At 36.7% G+C, this 14,854-nt stretch overlaps 1 protein-coding gene across 3 annotated transcripts in view; it reads left to right on the forward strand.

Moving 5' to 3' along the window:
* NAV3 (neuron navigator 3) overlaps positions 1-10,959 on the forward strand; it is a 617,699-nt gene extending 606,740 nt beyond the window's left edge. For all 3 annotated transcript variants that reach the window (XM_047741951.1, XM_047741949.1, XM_047741950.1), the window contains 2 exons: positions 3,541-3,744; positions 8,285-10,959. In XM_047741951.1, coding sequence (XP_047597907.1) covers positions 3,541-3,744; positions 8,285-8,404 — 324 coding nt within the window. In that variant the 3' untranslated portion in view covers positions 8,405-10,959. The remainder of the gene's footprint in view (positions 1-3,540; positions 3,745-8,284) is intronic.
* The last annotated feature ends 3,895 nt before the right edge of the window (positions 10,960-14,854 follow it).

The following is a 14,854-nucleotide window of genomic DNA, read 5'->3' on the forward strand; positions in this document are numbered from 1 at the left end:
CAAATTGGATTTGAGCTTTCATGAAATTGTAGAATTGTAAACCTCAAGGTTGAATCTTTAAGATTTTTAATTCATAATCATCCAGCTTATTGTAAAGAATTTAATCTTTTCTACAACTCGGCCAAAGTTTAGGAAGTTTTTGCTTAGGCATCTCTATCTCTGATTATTGCAACTGCTACTAGAATTAAGATACAGTTCTTGCTTTTCACATTTGTCATCTGCAATAGTGCATTAGGTATTTACCCTTTAAAAAGTCACTGGTGATCTATACTCCTTCCTATCCTTTCCTTTGAGCGGCCCACTGTCCTCACCTAGGAGAGCAGAATGGCAGTATTTAGAACCATCACGATGGTTCTGGTGAACATGATGAATAAATATTTGGAAGATGTGCTCAGAATCTTCAGAGATAATGATCCTAGAGCATGCTATCTACTGGTTTTATTCCAGATTTAAGTAATACAGTTTCCTATTTGAAGGCTATGAGCCAGTTGTTGTTTGGTTCCAATAAAATAAAAGACTATACCAAAGGTTTATATTTTTTAAATATAACATCTCACTTTTCTGGGTTCCTCTGAAACTGTTATGCTAAGGTGTGAGTTGAATTTCTCAATGTCAATCATTTTATACAAAAAAGAAATTTATGTGAAAGTTTATAATATGCTAGAAGTCATATTTTTAAAACCAATATTTATTTATTTATTATTATTTTTTAAAATTTCTTTTCAGCGTAACAGTATTCATTGTTTTTGCATCACACCCAGTGCTCCATGCAATACATGCCCTCCCCAATACCCACCACCTGGTTCCCCCAACCTCCCACCTCCCGCCCCTTCAAAACCCTCAGGTTGTTTTTCAGAGTCCATAGTCTCTCATGGTTCACCTCCCCTTCCAATCTCCCTCAACTCCCTTCTCCTCTCCATCTCCTCATGTCCTCCATGTTATTTGTTATGCTCCACAAATAAGTGAAATCATATGATAATTGACTCTCTCTGCTTGACTTATTTCACTCAGCATAATCTCTTCCAGTCCCGTCCATGTTGCTACAAAAGTTGGGTATTCATCCTTTCTGATGGAGGCATAATACTCCATAAATGAAAGTTCTCTTCATATAGTTTCAGTATTAATAAGCTGTCATCCAAGTTTTTACGTATAAAATCTCTTTATTTCCTATGTGTTTGCTAATACAGATAAAGGAAAAGAAGACTGCGTAAACTCAAAAATAGCAATACCTAACACTGCTTAGCTTCCTTAAGTCTAATTTTTAAAAAACTGTTTCAGTTCTTTTTTTAAAAATGTTTAAGTCAATATTATTTTTAAAACACTATCTGGAGAATTAGAATTTTATACAGCTTCCATTTAGGCAAAAGTATAACCCTTAGAGTAATACCGGTTTCCCAGACAAAAACTAAGAGATACTTTAAAATTATTTTTGAAGAGGAGAAAAAAATATCTCGTTTCTCTTTGTGGTTCTAGATGTTTAGTAGTCGGTTAGTGTAAATGCTGAATCAACTGTAATGTGTAGGGAATGTAGGGGGGAAGCCCAGTACCCAGGAGAGATAAGAAAAATAGGTAGACATTTCTCATTGCTACTGAAGGATGTGCTCAGCCACAAGCCCATTGGCAGATGATATTTCTGGGGTGTTCCATGTATGTTTTCTGTAAGAAAAGGAAGAAAAGGAATCATGTGTGTTACGAACAATTCCCTTGGATCTACTGGTAACAAAGAACCTTGAATTGGAGCAAGGGGTGAAAAACAAAGTCTTCTTGCAAAGATGAAACTCTGAGTTGAGTGGAATAGAAAAATCTCTTTTCAAATGCATGCTCTGATGAGGAACCATAGGGAATGCTCTCTGCCAGATGTTCTAGTTGGAAGAAAACACCGGTGATAAAATGGATTCTGATTTTCATTCTGATGATTCTACCTTTATCGAAATGGCAACAGCAAATTCATATTATTCTAATTATTTAAATATTTAATATTTTATAATTTTATAATATTTTAATATTTAAATCTTCTTTCAATTATTTTTCTATAATATCTGTTCTACACTGAAATTTAGTATTGGACCAATGAGCATTTTATTGGTCACCTCCAATTTTGCTGTCTTGTATGATTCTTTAAAGGGCTGGCATCAGTTGATTCTAGACCTTCATATTTTTTGTATAAAATTTACTTTCCAAGAATGACACATTTTCCTTCAGTTAGCTTAAGTTGTATGGCAAGCTGTGTCTTTTGCTTTATAAAGTAGGTTTTTAACTGAGAAAAACTTTTGCTTCAAAACTCTCGCTAGCCATAAAAACTATATATCTGTTATATAGTGATAGTGATTGCTACTCCTGCCTTCATCTCCCAAGGGATATGCAGATATCAGGACCTGGCCTGCTTGCTTGCTTGCTTGCTTGCTTTCTCTTTGTCTCTTTCTTTCTTTCTCTTTATCTCAAGGCAAGGCTGACACAACCTCATACAGTTCCTCTGGAAGAAACCCGAAAGGTAACTCCAAGGCAATTCATGTGCCTTCTGTGGTGTCAGTATCCACCATTTTGCTTTTGATCACTGACCCACAGTAGGCCATGTAGAACACCTCCCAGTGTGCTGAGACCATATATGCACCTGGTAACCAGGCTTGTAGGAGGGGGGGAGGAGGAGGTCAAGACAGGGGGGGGAAGTACATCAAAGACCTAGTTTGCCCATGTTACTGCCCTCTTCTCTTCATTTTAGCTTTTCTTTCTGTCCCCCTGCAGCCTGGTACTTGTTAATAAAGTCCATTCCACCTCTGTTTCTGCAGTGTGCCCTTCCTAATTAAAAATTTGTAACATGTCTTACATTCATCTTCTCCCTTTCCTCCACTACCAGTACTTGAACCATTATCATCTCTTTCTTACTGACTCTTTGCTTCCTTTTGGGTCCTGACCACATGAATGCTTTCATTTCCCATTTTCCTCTTCTTTTACTGTTGGCCTTATAAATAAACATCTAAAAAGAGTTTTTACAGGAACCAATGAGATTATTAGAGGAAATTAATCCAGAGAAAATGATTATCAGAGAAATTATTTTTATTTTCAAAGAAACTTTGAGTAGAGTGAGGTTGAAAAAGAGAAATTCTCTTACTGTATTTATCATCTTTGCAAAGTGCACCTTAGTAGAGAACTCTGTTTAGTGCCTAGCACAGCTTTCTTCAATTCTCCATCACTGGAACTTTCCTTCCTCAACTGTGAGTTTTCTTTTGGTTTATAAAATCACTAATAAAGATAAATATGGGCAGTGAATTCAATATGCATTTAAAATAAATCCCCTTTGTATTCTCTCCCAAATGCTGACTATCTATCCCAGATGTTCATCTGTATTTTATCTCTCCTTCAAGTTTAAAGAGAGTTAGGTGGACAGACATATATTTACAAACTGGAAAATTGTATATGGACACAATTCTCTTGAAAGTTCCATAAGAACTCAATGTGCAAAGGAATCACTCAATTAGTGGTCACCTTTTTTACTGAGTAGGAATGTATTAGATATGTATTAAATATGTAATCATTTTGTAGATGTATGGGAAACGGGCACCTTGGGAAGACCCCTCAAAGTGGGTGCTTGACACATACCCATGGAGCTCAGCATCTCTGCCTCAGGATGGTCCAGCATTACTTCAGTTGAGACCAGAAGATGTTGGGTATGAGGGCTGCATATCCACTAAGGAAGCCACAACCTCAAAGCACATTCCACAAAGTGACACAGAAGGGGATCCTCTGGTAAGAAGCTGATGTGTGATTTTTCTAATATAATCTTAACTACAGTGTGTTGTCATCAATATTTAGTCATTTGTATCAAAGATACTAGTTATCTTAGGTGGTATTTGGGACTGCTCGGATACAGGTATTCTGGTTTTAACTCTTTTTCCTTTGGCTTACTTTCCTTAGGTTAAATTCTTAAAAATGAAAGACCAAACTTATATGCTTAACAATCAAGAAACACTAAAATCAGGCTGAACTCTGAGACCATAATTTTTATTTTATTATGCAGAAAATTACGTAAATTCATAAGTCTTCAACATTACATGACTCGATTCACTAGGTATTTAAGAGAAAACCAGATTTTGTTCTTAATATAATATTTTACATATATCAACTAGTCTGACTAGATTTACAATTAGTCTTTTGTTGCCTACAGTTGAGAAGACTAAACTGACTTGGAAATCAAAGGGAAATTATTCTCCCTGATTCTCCCTGTCTTTCTTAATTTGTAGTTCTGTATGGTTTAATAAAGGTCAGTAAAACTCCAAACTATGAGTACTCTGAGAATATTAAGTAAGTAGTATTATTAGGAAAAATATTTTATTTTTCATCTATTTTTTTCATGTTTATAGATGAATTTATATAGATTGGTGTCAGGTGTAATGCATTTATTAGCTTACCATTCTATGGTTACAGAAATCACTGGACCTGTACAATCAATACAGAAAAAAATACTGAAATAAAGGCCATTATGTTATTTAAAACAAAAAAGGAAATTATTAAAAATCATAACCTGTGACATACCCAAGAATATAAAGTGATTTGATATTTTTTGGAATACTAGTATACTCACAACCCAACATATATACATTATCATCTCAGCTGACCAGTCTTAATATTTTGGTGGTTACATGTGAACAAGATGATAGATTTTTAAGATCTTTTCCAGGGCAAAAGACATGCGTGCACGCGCGCGCACACACGCGCGCGCACACACACACGCAGGCAGAAAATTGTGCATACTATTTCAAAGGGTTCCATAGAGTAATGGAAATATTTACAAAGGTCTGCTTAGAGTCCAGAGAACTCATATAGGACTTCCAAATTGGACTTTTGCTCTAGACCATAAAATCCTTAAGGGCCTGGATCTTTCTTTTTCTAACAGGTAGTTGGCCCTTTAGCTCATACATAACTTGAAATCAATAGTAATGGAAGAATTGGTTTAGATGCAGCATAATTGTGAGCAAATACTAACTAATTGCCTATAGAATGGTTCAAATTTAAGAGAAAATATTAACTTTAGGATACAAGTATGGGTTATTACATCTGAATTTTATAAACTCTAGTCTTGCCTTTGTGTGTTGATATACTGTGTCTGTTCCAGGTAAGGAGAAGCTTTATAGAGTTTGTTTTGAAAAATTAAACTGTCGAGTAAGGGACCCTTACGGGATGCCCTCAACTTCCCGGTTCCGATCAGCTAAACCCATTTAGCACTCTTCCCTGGCTCTGAATGCTCTGTCTTCTAGTACAGAGTCTCCCATACTGAATAAAAACTGGGGTTAAAAAATCTGATTCTTAAATGGCTGCTCAACTAAACATCTTAAGAAACAGGAGATTATGGTGTGCTAAATAACAAAAGACTTATCATCTAAAAGTAAATCTTTGGATCAGGCACCTTCTGATAAGAAAATAAATATTCTATCTGCTTTTATTTTGTTATAGTTCTATAATTACTGGTATCGAGTAAAAATATATTTGCAGTCCAATCTAAATCAAAAATATTTGGAAAAAATCCACTATTTAATGTCAGAAATATGTTGGATATGAACAAGGATACAAGTTTTTGGTGCATCTCACAGTATTTTATTCCTCATCAACAAATGCATTCATTCTTTCAACAAGTATTAATAAGTATATCCTCATGGCTAAGACTTGGTAGATAAATAAAAAAGATAAATAAAATACCATATTTGGTCTCAAGAAGCTCACAGTTCATTACTGGAAAGAGAGGTCTACCTATTTAAATTACAGTAAAGTAATGGTAGAGTCACATGCTAGATAAAGTTGTGAGTCCACTGAGGAAGTGATTAGGAAAAAGCTTTATAAAGGAGGAGACTCTTGAGCTGCATCTAGAAGGAAGAACAGATGTTCCATCATGTGATTGGATGGAGAACATCCAAAATTAAGGAAGCAGCAGGTGAATTTAGAACACTGTAAGAAAAATGAATATGAATAAAAATGCTATCTGCAGATTGATGGGATTAGAACAAAAAGGGCAAGAAAAGTTAGAACTACAAAAGTCTGCAAGAAGAAATAGAGCTACAAAAGTCTGCCAAGGCTTGTTTATCTTCGTAGGAAGTTAAAACTTTATCACACAGATAATGAAGAGCTATCAAAGGTGTTTGGTCAGGGGACTTATGTTATCTGGATTTGCAGGTTATAAAGATCTCTTTGGTAACAGAGCAGAAGACAGATTAAAGAAGAGAGGATGGAGGCTAGGAGCCCAGCAGATTGGTAATAGCAGAGGTGATAAGGAACTGAGCAATGTGTTACAAATGATAGACATTATATTTATGATTATGAATGTGGGGAAACCAGAGGAGAGGAGAGGAAGGACATTCTTTTGCAGAGAATAATGATCTATCCCAGTGACTATTGGATCATATTTGTAACCTTGCCCCCTCTTGTAATCCCCTTTGACTTGAATGCACAAAGCAACACTATGAGAAGGCAAATTAAATCCCATGTGTACATTTATTATGAATCTAAGACTTGGAACTTAGTCTAATAAAGTGTATTTACTATATGGCACCATTTTAAAAAATCAAGACTTTAGATGCTTCTATTACACCATAAAACTTCTACAGCATTCAGCATTCAAGTGATTTCAAATATTTGACTGAGGTTAGAATCATAACCCTTAAAATAGACCTCATTTACAATTTCTACTCTTATTAAATCAGGAGGACACTCAACACACAATGGTCTTTTACAAATTATCTTCACCCAAATGCTTGAACATACAGCCAGTGACTAATGATGGAGGAACTGATATCAGAAAGGAGGGAGGCAATATGAATGTGCATGGGGTGGGGGGTGTGGGTGAGAGACAGAGAGAGAGGGATAAGAAGAGAGAGAAAGTACATGTTTATGGAGACATTTGGCTTTTGCTTTATTGGGTTTGATAGGCTGTCACTAACTACTTTCATTTCATGTCTGTATATAGTTGATTTAATCAATTCAGAGAGTTAGCCTAACAATTATATTTAAAAATGTTGTCTTGAAGAATATTAAAATGACTTTAAAATACGCTATCACTGTAGCCTCTCTGTCAGAAAGGCCTGCTTGCTAAAATTGTTGATTATCATCTATCATCTATTTCACAGGCATTTATTCAACATGCATTTTACACAGAACACACAAGCATCCATAGCCTAACATATGTCTAAGGAATCCTTTTTTTAGATTTCTCTTTTTTATTGGATCAGATTCTCCAGTCCTCTAATTTGGGAAAGAAAAAAAGGAACAACTTGGATTACTTTATAAAATAATAAAATGACTATGCATTAAACAACATAAAGATTAGGACCACTTCTAGAAACCCTCGACAAGAAAACAAGTCTTACTTCATTCATGAAGACCCATGCCAGTTTTCCTGCACTTTCTAATAAAATCATTGAACAGGTTATCCACAATTTGCTTTTAAGCAGTCTTTCCTTTTTCCTCTAACAGTGGATCTGAAGATCTATCAAAAGCCAGCAAGCTGGCTGCCTTTTATTTTGTAGTACATGGAAACGCTAGCTGTCTTTCTCCCCAGGTGCTCTCAGGCGTATGTCCCTTTTTCTGGAACAAACATTACCATTGTCCTATCAACGGGGAAACCCGAGACAGCTGCTATTGTTCCAGAAGGTGGCTTTTGTTTTCAGTGATAGATCAATCATATTTTAGCCAGAAATTCAACAACAACAGAAACTTGACAGTGATCCTCTCCCTCTCCCTCCTCAAACACTCATGGTCGGCTTCATTCAGTGACCCCTTTCGAGGTCAGCCCCTAAACAGCAGATGGTGCGTTTGTGTGCAGCAGCTGGCGTCATTCCAGTCCATCCCCTCCTTATCTCGCGGGATCGTGTGCACGCGCTCGCGTGCGCGTCTGTGTGTGTATGAACATCCACGACTTTCACTTGCCATTCAATGCTTTCTGCTGCTCCGCACCAAAAAGCCGAGAAGCTTGGCGTGCTCTCCAGCACCGAGCCCAGATGTCCAGCTGTGATACAGTTTCTTTCCCAGTCTCCCTGCTGGAGCCGTATTCATTCACAACCCCAAATAAAAGAGCTCTCTAGAGGCCCTGTTTGGTCCTTATGGTTTGATGTCGTAGCGGTGTTCGGGCAGAACCGGGATAGGAGCCGGAGGCGATTCATGCAGACGTGACATTGTTTCCCCGTCTCCCTCGGATGGGATGAGGCGCGCTGCCTCCGTGTGGCTCCGGGCCGTGTGTTTTATGGGGCTGGCTGGCTCACTGCATCACTGCCTACATCGATGTCTCTTTTTCTTTCTTCAGATGAATATGCTAATGAAACTCCAAGAAGCAGCCAATTACTCGGGCACACAAAGCTGTGACAGCGATAGCACCAGCCACCATGACGACATTTTAGATTCATCTCTTGAATCTACTCTCTAGGGGGTAAAAGAAGTTAGGGGAAGAGAGGATGCTTTTGCTAAAGGTTTAACAAGGAAGGAAGGTATTTTCACGAAACCACTGCCAGTAGGAAAGCACCCTGTCAAGGGCCCTGACCCAGAGTCGTGGTCTCCGAGGAGCAGAGCGAAGTCTGAACCGCCAAGATGCTCGACTGAAATGCAAGCTTAACTTTATTTTATTTCTAGGCATTTTTTTTTTTTTTTTATATCCGTGGAGTGGTGTCCGGCTCCATTACTCAACTGGAAAGGACCCTAAGGACAGGGCAACTGAATAGATTGCACATGGGGTAGCCAAACTGGACTTTCTGTTTTTTCCTCTTTAAAAGTTTACAATGCAGCCCTTTCTTTGTCCCTTCCTTTCGTTTCCTCTGAGGGGGCCCGTCCTCCCCGAGCGGGGCCCCTTCTTCTCCGTCCAGCCTCCCTCGTGCCACATGGTGCTGGTTACAGGGCTCCAGCAGTGTTTGTGCTGTGCGCTCACCCCAGTCCGAAAGGAAGCCAAGAGGCCAGTCCTCCGGCAGCACAAGCGGAATCGCGCCACCGCCCGGCAGACGCGAGCACGGCAAGCTGGAGACGTGCCAATGTCATTCTTAACTGCCACGTTCACACGATGTGCTCCGCCAACTTTCTCGTGTATGAGTCACAGGTTTTATAAGGTTGTTTTTACCACAGGTTTTATAAGGTTGTTTTAAACCACCTGCCCACTCCCTTAACAAGAGTTTTATACCAATTATTAGTCAACACTGACAAAAGGCTTTCTTAGGGCTTTATTCGTTGGAGCCTTTTCAGTGAAAGAAGGAACATTTCCTATGGTGCTGTCTCACTGCCTTAAAACAGATTTCTATGACAGTTTAAGAGTTGGTTTAAATCCTAAACCATTGGTAATCTCCACTGTCTTTTCATTTCTAACCAAGCAACACAAGTTAACACAGTAGCCTCACCTCTAGATATCTGTTTCAGTTTTTGGGGTTTGGGGGTTCTTTTTTTTTTTTTTTTTTAAGAATTGGAGAAGAGAAAAAAAAAATCAGTGTTTTTGCTTTGGGAATAGATCATCTGTCCTCCAAAGTTCAAGTTAACCCAGAAACCCTCTTTGACCGTCACTTCAAAGCAAAGACATGTGGCTCACCTCCATCCAGTTCTAGGCAAAAAAGTTGTAGAAGGAGGGAGAATGGGAATTCTTACCCAGCAGAGCTGGAAGCACTAGTTGCAACATGAGCACAACTATTTGGCTTTTCCTCCCCTACTCTTTTTATTCTTCTTCTTACTATTCCTCTTGGTTTTGAGCATGTTGTTTTGATTACTATCGTTGTACATGAGAAATTCAGCATTAAAGAACACTGAAGCAGTGACGTCACTGTGGAAGCGGAAGCGTTTATACTGTAAAAGAAGGTTAGATTTGCACAGTCTACTGGGTAGGTATTGTAAATAATCATTTAAAAAATCTTGCACAAATTGAAACAAACACACACACACACAAATGTACTTTAATCCTGTTGGTGTTAAGAGGTGTTTCACTTGCTGAGATTTCCTATACATTGCAAACAAATACAGAATGCAAACCCTCAAAGCTGTTATTATCTGGTGTGTTTGTCCTGTATTTACAGTGGTTATGACGATGCAGGAGCTATCAGTGCTAGAGTGAGCATGCTTCAAAACTGTACATGAAGCCAATACATTTTTGGAAAAGTAAAAATGTCCGAAAGTGCATCTGTTGTGGCAGGCTTTAAAGAGCGTGCATGAAAACCAGTTGGGATCATGGGAGAAGTTACCACCACACACAAGAGGACGGGGTTTTGAGTTTTCCGAACCGAAGGGCTAGGCCATGCTGTAGACTTGTTCTAGGCGCGCGAAGATGGGTTGCTTTCGTGATGTGCCATTGGTGCTACTCTCTGTGACCACCCGTGGGTCAGTTGCTAGAGAACAACAACAACACAAGACCTCTGAGCCCTTTTCAGAGTGTCGCTAAGTCTATAGGTCCTACACGGTGCTATTGCCCCAAGGGAAAACTGAACTGAATTTATGCACATAGAATTGTCACCCTGACTTTGAAGCCTCAAACATGGATCAGAGCTGTCCTAAAACATCAGTATATGTAGCTGGATGAGTGACTAGTTGCCCTTGTATGATACGTGATCTAAAAGAAATTGCTAATCTTTCCCTGTCATTTTGAGAAACACAGTCCAAACATGATCATAAACACAAATTCCTGCAATACATCCCAGTAGGTTCACCTAGTTTACAACTTAAACTAGTTTGTGAAACATTTGTCTGTATACATTTTATATTTTGTACATTTTTGATGTAACATATCATGTAAATAGGCAGAAACAGTGAAATAAATCATCTGAAAAGTTTTGTAGTCTTTGTAAAGCCCCAATAATAAGTACTTGGTGTCAATGGACTTAACTGGATGATGTATTTTCTATTGGTTTATTGTTCCTCTAGCTTGTAAACCAGCTTGCATATATTTTTTTGCAAATGTGCACCCTGTATCTGTCTAAATTATTACTTTGCCATTAAAGTGGAATTATTTATTGACAACAAGGTGTGGTATCTATATATGGAGAAAAACTGAATAATCGTGCACCAAAAGTGTCCAGCCTTAAAATGTTGCTTGTACTATTTTTTTTTTTTTAAGATTTCATTAATTTGACAGATCACAAGTAGGCAGAGAGGCAGGAAGAGAGAGAGGGAAGCAGGCTCCCCGCTGAGCAGAAAGCCCGACGAGGGGCACAATCCTAGGACCCTGAGACTATGACCTGAGCCAAAGGCAGAGGATTTAACCCACTGAGCCACCCAGGCGCCCCTTCTTTGTACTATTAATGTGCCATCAGTAGGGATGTATGTAAATGTTTCTTTTATATACCTTAGAGAGAGGACCACATAGCTTTGAGTAAATAAATTAACTAAAGGCCCAAGATACACTTTTTAATGAAGTTTATTCAGTGAATATTTTTAGGAAACTCTCACTAGTCTATCTAAATGCTTGATTATAAAATAAAAGTTACTATAAAATAGAAAGTTGATAGTAGTTAAATCAACTTATTAAGTGTTTCTTTGCTTATATTTCACTAAATCCTCTACTAAACTTTTAGTTCTAAAAGATTATGTTAAAGCCAAATAATTTTTTTGGTGCTGCTTAACTTTTTAATAGAGATTAGAAAAAGAAAACTCCCTTTAAAATTAGACTTTTAAAAGAAATATCTTGAGCTACAACCCCAGTAATAAGAATGTACATTTGGATGATACACGTAGGGTTTTGGTTTTTAAAACAGGAAAACTTTTGAATTAGGACAGTGTGGAGGGGGAAGGCATTAGTTAAAATGGGTCAATCATCCAAAATTGATGCATTCGTTTCTTCATTCACAGTTTGGAAAATGAAGGAAATTTCCACCTTTCATCCTAACCAGGTAAGTACTGAATTAATACAAAACTTGAATACAATTTTGACACATGCACTATAGGAATCCCGCTGTCATTCTTATGTGTGTGTGATGTTGGCCCGTTTACCCACATTCTGGATGCCTCCGTTTCTCACCTATAAAATACTGATAGTAATAGTATCCCCCCTCTCACAGATTACCATGATGATCAAGTAAGTTATTACATCCAAATGCCTGGAACAGTGCCCAACATTTACAAAGCCCTCCATAGATGTAGCTGCTTTTACAACTATTATTATAAACTAATAATTATAAAATATGTATTAGACTATTTTGAAACATTCTTGAGAACAATGTGTGAAGCATTTCAACTTACTAAAAATTTTTTTTAAAGAATTTATCTTTTAATTCCCTCATTTAAAAAATGGTGTTTATAGTAAGCGTATCTACCTATAGGGATGCTGGGGGATTAGGTTTGGATCTGTAAAGCTTTTAAAACAATGCCTACTCAGGAAAATTTGAACAAATATTAGTTGCTGCAATGACAGTGTCATTATAATAAGTTAATTATATCAGTAGTACAACACATATTTTCAGGATTCAATTTGTAAATACATCCAAGGTAATACCTTAGTCTTGCTAAAAGTACATCTTTCATCCAGTTTTCTCATCTGTAAAATGGGATAATTATAGTATCTCTTCATAAGATTGTATTCAGGCACTGATAGAATTAATGGCCAAGTGAATTATATTTGAATTTGGAGAAATTCAGATGCTTTCATTTCAGCCTTTTGGATTTTCACATTTAAAAAACCCGTACATTTTTGTAAGAAATAAACTACCTTTAAAACTGTTAATGTTATGCCTTTGATAAGCCAAGATGTTTTAAAAGAAGCTTCCATTGTGTTTTGGTTTTTTGGATGACGGGAGGCATTAACAGATAAAATATTGCATTTCTGAATGCAATGTTATTTTTAATTTGTTAGAAATGATCTGGATAATGATGTGGAGGATCTCCTCATGTAGCATCCATTATCTCTTATTTATGCGAACACTCATCAATAAGAGAGCATATTCATAATTAAACAGTACATTTTGAACTATAATCTTATTAGAGGAAAAATGAAAGTTCTCAAGTTGTTTTCCATAAAATTGTAAAAAATAACAATAAACCCTTGTTACTGGAACTTTCAACAATCCACCTTCTATTCTAGAAGAGCACAGTATTGAGTTGAAGTTGATGAACAACTGAGTAAATAATTTTTTACATTCATTACATGTTAAAATGAAAACCCTGTCAATATCTTGGGTTATATTAATTGTGGTATATAATTAATTTACCTGATCCTCTTTACTTTTTCTACCGCGACTGCTAGAAAATTTACATTAAATCTGTTGCTGTATTGGTGACCCACGTATTTATATTCCTATTGGATAGCATATCCTAGAAAAACTGGTTACTATAAAATGTAAATATGATCACCCCCCTATCTTTTTTATATCTTGTGTTTATGAGTAAGATCCAAATATCAAAGAACAATTGCTTGCTTGATCTCGATTTTACTTACCCCTTGGTTTTCTTTTTCACTACATCCAGTGCCCCCATTTTGGTTGTGTTCTATATGATGTTAACCTAATTATAGACCTAGAAGGAATTCTTGAGGCAATAACAACAACTTTCTAGACAATTTAGCTCTGAGCACATGTCAGAGGTTTATTATAACCTTCCTGCGTGGGAAAAACCTCTAGTGGGCCAATTTAAAAGTTTCTCTCCTAGTAGAGGCATGTATAGACTATAGATTAGACAAAAAATACTCAGTTTCAAGGTCTGCAGACTCGTGGCTGTCAGATGGATGTATGAGTGATTGGTCTCCTAAGACCAATATTGATCCCATAAATAATTAAACAATTATCAGAGTTCTAATTTATTCAAATAAGGAGATTACTAATTATATCAAAGCAATAATGTTTTATCCCAGACCGGGTTTGAAATAATATTTCTTTTACAGTAATTTACTTCCTTTTACCTTAAGGCCCTTACACATTCTCAAATGCTATTACTTTAGGCAAGCCTTTCTGGTTCTTCAGACTAGGTCAAGAATCTGATTTATTGGCTTTTCTAGAAATCATATATAATTATATTCTATAATAAGATAGCTATTTTATATGCTTATCTTATGCCACTTAATTGTTCAATTTCAAGGCTTAGAATATAGTGCATTCTCAATACATATAAATTGAATAAAAATGTTTCTGTATGTGGAGATAGCAACAGAACGTTAGCTTCTGTAAAGCAAATATATTAAATTCAAGAAGAACCACTTTTTCAGGTGAGGAGCTTCCTGGGAAGCCAGATTAATTAGAAGCTATTTGGTGACCAAGGAAGGAAGTAGATAACCCAAGGGTTTGTGTAATCCGGTAAAGACAAAATACTGCCTCACACTTAGAATTTGTTTTCCCTTTAGATGTAATGTACTACATACTTTCTACCAAGTTTTCTTTTTCTTTCTGCTTTTCAAGTCCTTTGAAGATTACTTGGTTATATATAGTGCAATTTAAATGTGTGGGGTTTTTGAGGAACAGATGAAACAGTTGGAAATGTAGCACTAGAGTCTTGAAGACAAGTGGAGGCTGAAAAGATCAAAATAGGAATCCTTAGTATAGAAATGAGAAGTGAAGTTGTGAATTTCATTTTGGGATGTTTTCCCACTGGAAAGATCTTGACCAAGTGAAGAAGATGGAGACTAAAATTTGAGAGATGTGGGGGACATCTTTATAATTCATCTGGGCTTTATTTTTCAATTTGTAAAATACATAACATATCTATGCCCATTAATGTGACATTTATAAAGGAGGGGTATAATGGAAGAAAAAAAAACATTTAATTCAGAGTCAGAAATCTTGACTCTCATCATGTTTTGTGATTTTTCTACGAATAATCAACTAACCCATCATTTGCATTCATCTAGATTTTTAGACACTAAAGATGGTGATAACTAAAGGCACCCAATGTAGCCAGAGTCATTCTAGACATTGCGATGCAAAAGATGTGT

The sequence above is a fragment of the Lutra lutra genome, chromosome 8 (assembly GCF_902655055.1).
Source record: "Lutra lutra chromosome 8, mLutLut1.2, whole genome shotgun sequence".
NCBI classification, from domain to species: Eukaryota; Metazoa; Chordata; class Mammalia; order Carnivora; family Mustelidae; genus Lutra; species Lutra lutra.